The sequence below is a fragment of the Notechis scutatus genome, chromosome 4 (genome assembly GCF_049901735.1).
Source record: "Notechis scutatus isolate UNSWTSFEM ecotype Mainland chromosome 4, rNotScu1.2, whole genome shotgun sequence".
Taxonomy (NCBI): domain Eukaryota; kingdom Metazoa; phylum Chordata; class Lepidosauria; order Squamata; family Elapidae; genus Notechis; species Notechis scutatus.
In genome coordinates this window covers 108029674-108043916 of record NC_142012.1, presented here as the reverse complement: position 1 = coordinate 108043916, position 14243 = coordinate 108029674, and the positions used below count along the sequence as shown (strand labels likewise).

At 34.3% G+C, this 14243-nt stretch overlaps 1 protein-coding gene across 6 annotated transcripts in view; it reads left to right on the top strand.

The window, feature by feature from the left end:
• Window positions 1-9529, top strand: part of EDRF1 (erythroid differentiation regulatory factor 1) — a 32400-nt gene extending 22871 nt beyond the window's left edge. For 3 of the 6 annotated variants that reach the window (XM_026668928.2, XM_026668936.2, XM_087964326.1), the window contains 8 exons: window positions 587-805; window positions 2038-2261; window positions 3150-3308; window positions 4328-4477; window positions 4614-4767; window positions 4946-5061; window positions 5315-5487; window positions 9205-9529. In XM_026668928.2, the coding sequence (XP_026524713.1) occupies window positions 587-805; window positions 2038-2261; window positions 3150-3308; window positions 4328-4477; window positions 4614-4767; window positions 4946-5061; window positions 5315-5487; window positions 9205-9370 (1361 nt within the window). In that variant the 3' untranslated portion in view covers window positions 9371-9529. Of the gene's footprint in view, window positions 1-586; window positions 806-2037; window positions 2262-3149; window positions 3309-4327; window positions 4478-4613; window positions 4768-4945; window positions 5062-5314; window positions 5488-6654; window positions 6853-9204 lie in introns of those variants that run through there. The other 3 variants (XM_087964328.1, XM_087964325.1, XM_087964327.1) reach the window with 2 other exon arrangements.
• The last annotated feature ends 4714 nt before the right edge of the window (window positions 9530-14243 follow it).

The window sequence follows — 14243 nt, the reverse complement described above, 5'->3', positions numbered from 1 at the left end:
ACATTGATTTAAAACTTGAATTTTTATACAGTATTTAAGCTTTCTTTGGTCTAAATGGAAAGAATAGGAGTTGGACACAGCTCTAGACAACTTTCAAGAACTGAAGCCATCTTAAAAGATGGTGGCTATGTGGGTCAAAAGGCCTCTGCTGACAGTATTGAAAATTATTGAGAGGTACAGCAAAACCTAGATGGGAGTACTCCCTATATTACTTTATTACTTTACTATATTACTTATTACTATGGCCACTGAGTTTGGCCACTATGGCCAAAGATTCCATTGCATATCAAATTAGAATGGATCTAAACATAACTTTAGCTAGAAATATCTAGAACAGAAATGCAATAGGATATTTTTGTCTTCTTGGTCAACAATGGATTATTGGCTCAGTTTATACATAGTAGCTCTTACAAACACTTAACAATCTTTTGCATGCACAAATAATGTATAACTAATAGCTGATTCCAGAATCCTCCTTAAATTGTTTTTCAATAGCTTTTCGTGTACTTCTCTGTTAATGGATTTAATATAGAAATATCTATATAGTAAGTATTTGGCCATTTATTATGCTAATTTTTTCTTGCAGTATTTTCTTGGGCTACTGACCTCTCTACAGATTTGGAATGCCAGCTTTCTGTTAGCTGCAAATGTTATGAGGCAGCTCATGAAATTTTGGTTTTTAGTAATTTAAAAGAGCAGAATCCAGAGCAGTATACCCAAGTAGTGAAGAGAATGGGCAATATTCAAAATGAAATTGGAGTATTTTATATGAACCAAGCTGCTGCTTTACAAAGTGAAAGAGTAGGCAAGTATATTTATGTGTGTATGTCTGTATTTTAGCCAATGTGTATATGTATATATTGGTATTTTAAGCATGGATCTACAATTGTCAGAAAACAATCCAAAAGTAGAAGACAATGTGTTGACTTTGTACAATACAATTGAGAAACTGCTATGCAGAATATAATTAAGTATAATTGTAAAGCATTATGAAGTCACTTCCATAAAAGTAGGTGATACTGATTTCATATGCATACATTGTCAATTTAGGAAAATAATTGAAAATAAGCTATAGGACTTGATGCTCCTTTGCCTAGTGTTTCTTTCAAATGCCAAGCTGATTTCTCAATCCGGCTACTAGTTGCACATTAGTGGCAGAAAGCAAAAATAACATTTATTTTATAATTTTATTTATTTATCTATTTATTAAACTTATATTGCTGCACATCTTGCCAAAGGTGAGTCTCGGTGGACAACAGACAGATTAAACTGCGTATAAAGAAAACAATGTAAAACATATAAAAATCATTTTAAAAGGTAAATATTATAAAAAAAAGATATAAACCTTAGGTGAGAATAATTATAAGAATAACAACAGTGAAGCCATCTAAGAAAGTCATTAGGTCTTAAAGGACCTTCCGGAATGTCAAAAAAGTTGGAGTTGGGGGAAGGAGAGAATGTAAGAATGCTTATCTTATGCAAAATTTCATTTATAACTTGATACTATATAGAAAAGATCAAGCCGAATTTGCATCTGTGATCTGATAATTTATATATTTTAATCAGATCAAAACTTATGATTTCTGTGCTCTTTTTCAAAACAAAATCTGGAAACATTTTAATAACATACACAAGATTGTTAACATGAAAACATAATTAAATATGCTTTTTGAAGAATATTCTGTTTTAGGAGTAATTTTCCTGTGAAGTCTAAGAATTTAGATTTAGATCCTTAACTATTTATGACTTTTTCACAATTCTGGTTGCCATCGTGGAACCAAAAAGTTCAGGAAGAAAAAAGTTGGAAACAGTGTTTTAAAAGTATTTATTTACTTGTTTTTGTACTGCCATGCTGCTGACTCCTGACAGCTTCCAATCTGTCTCTTGGAAAAACAAAAACATTTGAAGTGTTCTTTATGCATTTGAAGTAAACATATTTTACTTCATTTTCCAGAATGGTGTTCAAATGTTTATTCCATATATTTTTTTCTGATTTCTTTGAATGAAATGGGTTCTTTTCCTTTTTTTCTGTTACAGAGAGCAAAATGGTATCTACAGCAGAGCAGCAACTTTGGAAGAAAAGTTTCTCTTTTTTTGAAAAAGGGATTCAGAACTTTGAATCTATTGATGATTCAACCAATGCTTCTCTTCTCTTGTGTAACATGGGAAGGTTAATGCGGATTTGTGCACATGCGCACTGTGCTGTGGGCGGAGACTTCAAAAGAGAATTTTCTCCTGAAGAGGCTCTTTATTATAATAAGGTAAGGCTAGGCCTACACATTTAAGCGGCCTGCAATACATCAATAGAAAAATATGTCTGCACACTAATTTTATCATCATGGCATAGACTTAAGTTTTCAGGTATACTACAATAACATTAGTATGAACCTCATGGACTTATAAAGCTAATATTTATTATGCAGTTTTATCTTTGCTATGGGCAAGAAATTCATATTAGTATCTAAATTTTATCCTAGCAGTATTGTTTAAATCATTTTTTTCAAACTTAAAACTACTTTAAAATTTTTTAAAGGTTTTTAATAAAATATGGATAGGTAGCTTTTACTGTTCTTGATTCAGATTGTTTTTCCACTGGATTATTTATATTAGTAAGTACTTACATTGGGTCTTCGCGTTGTAACATTAGATAAATATGTTGTGGAAGCCCAAATAGCTCTTTACTTTATCTTTTTCCACATTCTTACCTTAATAGAAAACAATCACAAGGGAACTATAGAACATTGTTTTTCAAAAGTGTAATGAACACCTTGTATATATAAGAATTTACACTGAATCATTGATTAATATTTGAAAACTTGATAAATTGTGAAAATATTTTCAGAATCCAGAATGTGTAGAGAGATTTAAAAACTGCAGTAATATTCTGTAATTTTTGACTCTTTGATATACTCAGATATCCCAAATTCCCAATCAGTATTCTCAAAGGTTAGGAATTCTATAGTCCTTTATATCTGGAGAATTCCACATCAAGAAACTCTGGACGACAGTCCTCTTATAACTGTATTTATACTTAGTGTTAAAAATCAGCCCACACTATTGACTGCCCTTTGTGAAAATTACAATAATATTATTACTGGTTTCCATACATCTGTAAATGTCTCATATTCCATAATTATTAAATCTTATAGGCTGTTGATTATTATCTGAAGGCCTTACGATCATTGAACAAAAGAGAAGTCCATCCAGCTGTTTGGGATTCTGTCAACTGGGAACTGTCCACTACATATTTTACCATGGCAACTCTGCTGCAAGATTATGCACCATTATCTAGGAAAGCTCAGGAACAGGTATCAGATTTGACCTGATTATTGAAAATCAACTATTTGCTTTACCAATGGGTAAATAATGAGGATCTATATATGCCATAATAATAAGATAATAATTATTATGCCATAATAATAAGATTGTTAGTTACTGAATGGCTATGTTATTTTTCTGTTAAGCTTCTATCAAATAATTCTACCTAATTTAAACTAAAGTTTAAAACAACTAAATCAAAAACTGTATTGTAATATACACATTTACAAAGGTCCAAAAATCTGGTAATAGTGATGCATCTTGAAACAAAATTGTTGATGATTTCTGACACACCTCCAAGACAAAAAAAAAAAAATTCATACAAGGTTGCAATAAATAAGGAAGGCTATATTCAGATAACTGTTCCTTAGGAATCTCATTGATAGGATTATGAACAGGATTATCAAAGTGCTCTATTGGTTATTGGTACACTTGGGACAATTTTTCCAAGAGATAGGTGCCTCCTGCATTATTTCAGACAGAAATGCACAATCTGAGGTCCTTTTCAGAGGCCCATGGGCCTTAAAGCTATTTCAATCATTTCTACTGAATTGTAAATACTGTATGATAAAAAGGTCAAACTGTGCATATAGTGAGTATTCACTTTAACTGTATTCAGTTAATATAATTTATTTGTAAATAAGTATACTTCTAAATTAAATCAGATCGAGTATATTTTTTTGTCCAGGCTCCACTGACCATGCTTTAGAATGTCATGCCATTCATCTGATGTCATGGTCAGCTATGGAAGCCTGGAAGGAAATTCAGGGAAATCAACATCACTTTTTGTCTCTCTCTGACATAGGTCATTCTTGTGGGATTACCAATGCAGTTTCAATGGTGAACCTAGGCTTGAAAACAGATTTCATGTGATATCATTGGGAGACAAATTATATGATCACTTTCAAGGCTTATAATACTTTTATCATTTTGGAAAGGATTAGAAAGGGGTTATAAGTTGAAGTGATTTTCATACAAATTTTGAATGTTTTTCTTTTGTGTATTTTAGATAGAAAAAGAAGTTAGTGAATCAATGATGAAATCTTTGAAATACTGTGATGTTGAATTAGTGACTACAAGGCAACCTCTTTGCCAGTACCGGGCAGCCACAATTCACCACAGGTTGGCTTCCATGTACCACAGCTGTTTGAGAAATCAGGTATTTTCTCCAAAAATGTACGGTTACATGGTCTTTCTTTGACTGTGCATGCTTATAAACGTGTATGTTGGTAAAATGTTCTAATATAAAACACTGTTCTCATGAACTGACTTGTCAAAATACGTTATTGTTGAAGGTTGGGGATGAGCATCAGCGAAAACAGCACAGGATACTGGTTGATCTTCATTACAATAAAGCTGTGAAGTTTTTTCAGCTCTTGAAGGATGCACCATGTGAACTTCTCCGTGTGCAATTGGAAAGAGTGGCGTTTGCTGAATTTCAGATGACAAGTAAGTAAAGTAAATTAAAGCATTTCCCTAATTTAGGATACAGATCCAATTTTAAATAGATGAGTAGTTTCTGAGAACCTATTGGTAATGGCTTTGAACAAAATGTTCAAAAAAAAAAAAGGTGCAGATTCTTATTTTGATGAACTATTTATGTTGCTTACCTTTCTGATTCTACTAGGTCAGAATAGCAGCACTGGAAAACTAAAGACTTTGTCTGGGGCCTTAGATATAATGATTCAGTGCCGGTCTGTTTTTCAATCTATCAGGAAAGAGCTTGGTGCTGAATGTGAACAGGTAAATATTACTTTTTAATTTGCATATTATGTTCAGATTTTTTTGCATATTGTATATCATGGTTAGTCAAAGTATCAAAGTTCATATTCTTTACAAATGTTTATATTTCAAAGTTCATGTTTGACTGGACAGATTCAACTTTATCACTTCATTTTAATTACTTTTAAAAAAAATCATACAGTTCTGATCTAATAAAATTCCAAAGGGATACTATATAGACATTAAAGTAATTCCATAACACCCTTTTGTTTAGAAATGTGTTGATGACTCAAACAATGCTGAGAGAGTTCCTATTGAAGATCTGTCTACTGGTACTAACCTTAATAAAGAAGAAGTATTGAAGCTCCTTAGTATATTTGAATCTCGATTGTCTTTTCTTCTTCTTCAATTCATCAAGTTACTTTCGTCAACCAAAAAGAAAACTAGGTAAGTGCAAGCATATTTTGTTACTTTCATTTAAGATTTAATTCCAAACCACAGAGAAATTTCTCTTTAAATATGAATTTGAATCACTGGCTGGATATCAGTACCCTAAATAGAAATCCTAGAATAGTTTTACGAAATCTGCAGAGTTTCCCACTGCTATTTTATGTGTGTTCTGTGCAGGGGTGGGATTCAATTTTTTTAACAACCGGTTTTGTGGGCGTGGCTTAGTTGGTGGGCATGGCTTGGGGGTAATGTGACTGGCTGGGTGTGGCCAACTCAACATCACTCACATCGAAGCACGCATCTCCTCGCCTGGCCTCTCGTGACTGTGGGGATGCTGCAACAGTCGTAAGTGTGAAAAATGGTCATAAGTCACTTTTTTCAGTGCAATTGTAACAGTCCACACAAGGAAAGTACCAGCAAAGGAGGGGAAAAAATTTCAAGAGAAGTTCCAGAGACAGGAAGTCTAGTCCTGCCAAGAATGTAATAAGGGTTAACTGAGAGGCAGTTTCTGTAAGCAACACCAGAATGTTTCCTTCCTGCCTTCCTTACAGGATTAGGCCAGTAATTTCTTCTAACAACCGGTTCTCCGAACTGCTTAGAATGTTAACAACCGGTTCTAGCGAATAGGTGCGAACCTGTAGAATCCCACCCCTGGTTCTGTACGTATGGTCATATTTCAAGATGCACAAACAGTTGGGCAAACTATTCATTTTAGTGTTTCATTTTATTTATTTATTTATTTATTTATTTGATTTGATTTGTCAATCATTTACAAGATAATAGGTATAAGTATATACATAGTTATGAATACATGAAATGGGTACATATAAGAAAAATAAAAGAAACAATAGGACAGGGACGGTAGGCACGTTGGTGCGCTTATGCACGCCCCCTACAGACCTCTTAGGAAAGGGGTGAGGTCAATAGTAGACAGTCTAAGGTTAAAATTTTTGGGGTTTGGGGAAGAAACCACAGAGTCAGATAGAGTATTCCAGACATTGACCACTCTGTTGCTGAAGTCGTATTTCCTGCAATCAAGTTTGGTGCGGTTAACCTTGAGTTTGTATCTATTGTGTGCTCTTGTGTTGTTATGGTTGAAGCTGAAGTATTCATTGACAGGTAGGACATTGCAATGTATGATTTTCATTTGCTCCATGTTCTTAGCTTATGTGAGCCATGTTGTGATGCTACATATATTCTGTTGAACATAGAAGATTTAGATAGGAACTGAAGATACCGTAAAAGGGTATTTATCCTTGTTTTCAGGTATCTACATGTATCAGGCAAATTCTGATTTCTTTCATATGTGCTTAATTCATGCTTATATTTCATATGTGGTAGTAATGATAAAAGTAATAAATTACATGCTTTTGTTGTGTAGTTTACTGAATCTAAGAGCTGTTATATCAAGTCATGAAAGTTTTTGTTTTTAGCATTAAGCTCTTATTACTTGATTCAACCAAATGGGGAAAAGCTGTCAGTGTTTGTTTTTATAAGAAAGGAAGGGAAAGATAATCTGCAATCTTGCCAATAAAAAGTAATCAATTTAAAACTAATGATAAAAGAAAAGGAGATGAATGTATGGCAGGTTGAAATTGTAATAGAAGATTCACAGGAATTGTATTAGAATTTCTAAATCTCCACAAGATGGCAATATAAATACAGAACATAAAGAATAAAATTCCTATTTCATAAATGATTTCATAAATGATTTATTTCTTATATAACCTGTTGATATCAATAATTGCTGTAATTCTATTTATACTCTATAGTAATATAAGTTTATTGTACATGACCATAGTTTTAGAAGTTTGAAATTTTCATTTGGGGCTGATGGAAGGGAACTAAAAATCAGTATTTTTTTTTCAGAGAGAGTGATATAAATCACCAGCTGTATTATATTTTGCTCAGTAAGACATGATTTCTGAAAGATCATACAGGTAGTCCTTGTTTAGCAACTGCCTTGTGTTATATGACCCATCTTCACAACTACGCCCTTTGCCGGTCTGTAAAGCAAATCAAGATAATAAATGCAATTGTAGTTTTACTTAATGACCACTTCACATCACAACCAAGCTGATCCCAATTGTGGTCTCTAAATAAGGACCACTTGTACTTTTGAGATTATTTTTGAACTCTTTAATTATGACTGATATGATAACACTTCTGTGTGCCAGCAGTGAAGAGCCATAATAGCAGGATTGCCATTGTTCTGTGGTTTGGGACTTGGTATCTAAATTCAAAGTTTAGGTTTGATAAATTTTAATCAGCATATTGTATTGTATCACAGTTTTTGAGAGATAGATGATGTGAATATTGCCCTAGTTTGCATCTGCATTTATATAATTTGATAACTTGCAGATGTCAACGGAGTCCATTTAGAACATTTTTCTTGCTGTGACATGGAACTTACTCAAACATTGAAGTTACAATGTGATAACCCCATTGTAAGCTTCAGAGAAAATAAATAAAAGAGCAAAAGGCACTCTTTTAGAATTCCTTTTGATTATATGAAATTAATTTTGCTATTAAGAAACAAACTAACCTTAAACTACCTAGGGAGACATTTGAGTTAAATATTCTGTATAGAAAGATTAGGAGTGCCCCTTGAATTTATTTAAACTCTCTGCTAAACTTCACATTTTGAAATCCAAAGCAGTGAGAGTGTTCACAGAGATACAATTTCTTAATTTGATACCTTTCCTCTTTGATTAAAATAAAATGTAAGAGGTTTCTACCTATAGATAGTATTGCATTAAGAGAATATATAACCCAATCAATACAATTGCAGCGCATGAATCATGTTGCTATTATTACATGCCTTTCAATATGTTTGGCTATATAATCCATTTTAAATTGATAATTAGAAAAACAATTAGGGATATTCTGATAGAATTATTGCAATTGGAATTGTCTAACTGGTACGTATAATAATTTAGGCTGTTGCTTCTGTTGCCAAGCGTTAGTACTTTAATTGCTTCTTGTTTTGAGTGAAAATATTTGCAGAAAATATCTGCTTTCTTATCAAAAAGGATGGGAAAGAAACATGGAGATGGACATCTTCAGCTATCTTTATATATGGATGCATTTTTAAAAGATTATGTTTTTGATCCAATAATTACCACCAAAATGAAGCTTTTGCACCCCTTGAAAAACTGTTTTAAGGATTTGGACAACTTTTGGAACCTTCAGTTTGGGGGTGTGTGGAAATAGATGTATATTAGGAAACTCTCCCTCTTGTTCCTAATGATGTGCTGTAGGAAAGACAGTTTATTTAATTAGGGATGCGATGGCTCAGTGGATAAGATGCTGAGCTTGTCGATCAGAAAGGTCAGCAGTCTTGTGGTTCAAATCCCTAGTACTGCATAACGGGATAAGCTCCCGTTATTTGTCCCAGCTTCTGACAATCTATATTCAGCAGTTCGAAAGCATGTAAAAAAAAATGCAAGTAGAAAAATAGGGACCACTTATGTGAGAAGGTAACAGTGTTCTGTGCGCCGTCAGTGTTTAGTCATGCCGGCCACATGACCACGGACGTCTTCTGACAGCGCTGGTTCTTTGGCTTTGTAATGGAAATGAGCACTGCCCTTTAGAGCCGGAAACAACTAGCACATATGTGCGAGGAGAACCTTTACCTTTATCTTAGGAAAGACAATATTTTTCAGAGTTCTTTATGCATTTGGATAACCTCTGTTCCACTTTACTTTTCTCTAGCAGTAAAGATGATGAAAACCTTAAGGTGAATAAGTATGCTTACTCACTTCTCCTGCGATCAGCAGCAAACAAAAATCTAACTTTACTGGAAAGAACAGATGTTATTTTAAGCATACTTCAGCAGCTGACTCAGGACAATGAAGGACATAATCTGGGAATTCAATGATCCACCTTAATGCCGGCATACTGCATTGTGGTAAATCAGTGCCTTGATCAAAATGGAATGTGTGCTTCTGTCCAATATGGACTTCTTGATTTTATTTATATTGTTACATATTTAAGATTGTACAGTTGGAAAAATAAACTTTGACCATTATTCTTTAAATGCCACTATGAAGGATTTTTTTTTGTTTATTTTATTTATTTGTTAAATTTACTTGCCACCTGTCTCACCACGGGGCTTCTCTAGGAGGCTTACAATAACAAAAAGGAAGAAAAATGAAAAGACGTGTAGAAGAAAGAAGTGAAATAATATAGCAATAAAGTAACAATAACAAAGGAACACAACGAGAATAAATACATCAATATGATAACAAAAAGCTGAAGAGCAGAAAGTGGGGTGAGGAGTCTGCCATCAATCTAGCAACCACACCGAATGTGGGACTCACCCGTTTGGACCCCAGGCCAACCAGCAGAACCAGGTCTTCAGATCCTCACAGAAGGATAGGAGGGAGGGGGCAGATTTTACTTTAACAAGGTACCTGAACCATGCCTGGCTCAGGAATTTTGGGAGTTGAAATCCACAAGTCAGTAAGAGCTCATAGTTCCCCACCTCTGACTTATTAGAGGATGAAATGTTCCAGAGGGTGGGTGCTGTAGCAGAGAAGGCTCTTCTTTATCCTACTAGTCGGAATTCTTTGACTGACAAGATCCAAAATCTGCCCTCTGCCAGCATGGATAGGATGGGCTTGTCCTAATAGGATAAGACAGGTCATTATCAAATGTATAGGGCCACCCATTTATGTCACAAAAGTGGGTGGTGTATAACAGTTAAAACTATGTATAAAAAGATCAATGATTAAAAATGTAATTATTATTAAAATATAAAAGACCACCAGGCACAACTGAGTGAATATTTACCAGTGTCCTTGGGTTCTCAAACCTAAAGACATAGTCAGGTCTTGGGAGACTTCAAGCACATTAAGAGGATAGAGCTAACCTCCCTTCAGGGGGAAGAATGTAGATAAGGCAGATGAACTATTTTGCATTTCAGCCACCATTTTCTTCAGAAATGCGAATAAAGTTGTATATTAAAATGTGTTTTATTGAAAATGAGCCCTATAGGCCAGCATTTTATTACTTTTGTTTTGTGTTCCTGTTGCCTACTCTTCCCAAAAGCAACATTTGTATTTTACAGAGTTAGCAATGATAGCATTTATTGCAACCTAATGGCACCTTAGCTATTTGTTTAGGATATTTTGGTCTATATCTATTTTGCATTAGTAGACACCTCTGAAATTTTTATAGTGTCACAGATGCCTCATTAAAAGCTTCCCATGGCTAATTACTGTACAGTTTGTCAGGCATGCCTGCTAAAATATAAATTTGTGCAGGAACCTAAATAAATGGCAGAGGACAACTGTCCAATCGGAAAAACACAAAACTGTTTGCCATGAGATTATTTAATAACAGCTGCTTTCATTTGTCTTAGAGTGAGAAGTTCACATGTTAAAATAACAAAACAATATTATGATTCTATTTATAAGCACAATTCTTGTAGCATATACCTCTTGGGATCCCTGAGTGATTGCTTCAAACTTCTGTTGCAAGGTCTGGTCAGAACAATTCTGCCCATGCAGCAATTCAGCATATGCAAGCCGGATATTGTGTGACCTCTTTTCTGTCATATCCATGGTTTTACAGATTAAATATCCAATATTTTTCTGTCACTTTGAAGATAAGCCCGCCATTTTTGACCTAGCCCTTTCACTTATTTTCTTCTCGGTAACCCCAGCAGTTTCTATGTACTGATACCCAACTTCCATTTTTCTGTCTTAATTTCCCATCTACTGCCACCCTCCAATGTTTAAGTTGATCATTCTTTACTGTCTTTTTGTCATCATCCAAAATTACTATATAGCAGCTTTCTTCTTTTTCTCTTTTTTAAAATGAGTTTCAGTAAATTTATAGAAAATATTTTTAGAAGTGTCTCTAGACCATCTTTCAATCAGAAATATATTGTCCATGTTTTAAAAATATTTTTAAGTTCAAAAAACAAAACAATTTATATGGTAGTGTTAGTAGAATGCTAGCTTAAAAATTAAGGTGACTATGTTTCTAACAATAGGTCCTGAGCGCATATGAGCAATTTGGTTTCTGTAGTTATTTCTATAGAATTAACTTTCAGCGGTGTAGGGGAATACCCACCTGTGTGTAACATACTCAAGGCATTATAGCTTCTGTTTTTTTAAAAAAAATGGAGGCCATAATGTAATCATATTATGTCTGGGAATTACCTCATTGCTTAATCAAATATTCAATGCAGCCTTTAAATGTGTTCATTTTTCTTTCCTTGGGCCAACTTCTATTATTTTGCTCTCTGCTAAATGCTTCCCACACAAAATGTTAAAAAAATAATTTTGAGATTTCGCTATATATTCCAGTGTGGTGTAGAATCATTTAACAGAATTCCTAATCTTAGCTCTAGTTACTCATTGCCCTAATTTTCATTCTGACAGCTGTTTCTCTGTTTCTGGAGACTAGAGAATACTTTGGACAGCTATCAATGCAGTTTTGGCAGAAATCAACCCCTTATGCGGTTGAAGAGATGCAAGCTATTTAATTCAAATTAAGTACTGTAATTAATATCTATTTGACAAACTAATTTATAATGGTTGTACTATAGATTGAGTTAGCGTCCTATGTACTGAGTTACAGTATTAACAAACCAATCCTTTGAAGCAACAGATTCCTTAAATGGTTTGCAAATTTTGAAAACAATCTAAAACAGAACCTGTTAGATGAATTTTACCCATCACTTTTATTTATAACTAGCCAATAACCCGGCGTTGCACGTGTATTTATCCCAATCCTGTATTAGACAGGAAAATCCTGTAGTTGGGACTCACGCTGTTGTACTGTTTCTCGCGCAGTATCACTATTCTTCTATTCCTCCACAAGAGGGAGCCCCCTTATTGTGAAGCCATTACCATGGCAAGTCCACTGTGCTGTACAGTAGAAGCCATTTTAAGGCACACACCCTCGAGAGGTGTTAGGGGTGTCTTACCCCCACAGTATTTGTTTCCAGAGGGTAAGTCATCTGTGTACTAAGTTTGGTTGAAATTGCTCAAGGCATTCCACAGTTATGCTGGAACCTACACACATACACACATCAGTTTTTATATAAGAAGAAAAAAAGTAGATAGATAGAAGATGATTTGATAAATATTAATTTGCAGAAGATTAAATGTAGCCTATTTTTCCTCCTTAACAGCAATTCCTGCTTTATCAAATGTTAAACAAAAGATTTTTTTTGAACAGCTGATGGTAATACCCCTGATACAAATAAAGCTGTTTTGGACCATAGTTCTATTACTATCTCTGTGTTTTATGTTTCATTCTCATGAGACTGATCCTTTTCAGTAGAAAATGTGTAAGGAAAATGAAATACCTTTAAGCTAATAGGTCCCTCTAATTTTGGTTGTTAAAATGGATATCCCAACACCTTCAAAGATTATTGTAGGTTTTAAACTGTAGCAAAACAACACACACAGAAATTATATATTATTGAATGTCTTGCTTACTATTTATGCCCTTTAATGAAATGGTAGCATCTCTCATTAGGCAGCCAGATGTTCCTTTAACCATATTAAGTAGCAACTACTATTTCTTCTCAAAATAATATTTTCTGAAATAATGCTTTTTATAATTAGCGGATTTTAAAGAGTGAGATATTAGATGATGAACAAGAAAGTTATCTTCACTTTGAAATGCAGTTGATAATGTAGTTTAATGTGTGGCTCTTATGTAACTTGTATGTGAGGATTTGACTTGAAAAGGGCTTTGTTGTCAGAATGGAAAGCTTAAATTGATTGTGGATGAAGAAAAACGTTCAGTGGAGTTTGAAGGGAATTCTCCAGAACAGAGAGCATTTTAAGACTAACAGAAACCAGATGGGCTTCTTGCTGTGAGGGGAATGTTAAGATGTCTACCTGTTACTTTGTGTTCTGCACTGTAGAATCAACACTGTAGCCCACTGCTATGAAGCTCTTATTTGAGGAAAACTTAAGAGTTGACATAAAAATGAAAAACAGAAACACAACCCTTGAAATACAGGAACTGAAATAATTCTGCAAGAGCTGACTGGATCATACATATAATTATGCTGACCGGTGACTACAAAAACAGCGGAATTGCTTTAGTGCCCATAAACCCTGTCCTTTATATTATATAAGCAGCAATTCTCTTCCCCACTAGCTTTATAGTTAATGTACTTTTGGCATCAGAGACAAATTGCAGAGCAGGAACTGTCAGTTCTGAAACCAGAGCACTAAATAACTAGTGTAAGGTACCTTTTGTTCTCTACTGGAGCAGTAGGGCATCATACTTTCTGTCCGAACAAATTACAGGGATACTAATGTGTAAGCTTTCACATACGTATCATGCTTTCTAGTGAGGCATCTGAAAAACCTCTCAGTTAAAAACTGTCACACAAGGTTCCCTAACAGAACAGTGTCTCTTACCTTGTCGTTCTATTGGATCAGCCTTGGCAAATTCACTAATATGTTCTTCAGCTTACACAGAGCAGATTTAAAAATATAAAAAGCAAAGTAATCAAAGATACGGTACTGTTGTCTAGAGCAGGGGTCACCAACCTTTTGGACCTCAGGGACCACCAAACTCATAATTTTAAATCCCAGAGACCACTAACCGGTTCTGTGGGCGTGGCCTAATTTGTGGGTATGGCTTGGTCATGTGACTGGCTTGGCATGGCTTGTATATAAATATTATAAATATTTATATAAATATTGAATTTTTTTATACAAAAAGAACATTTACCCAAAATCAGGCAAAGCAGGCAGGCAGATTGAGTTGCTCAC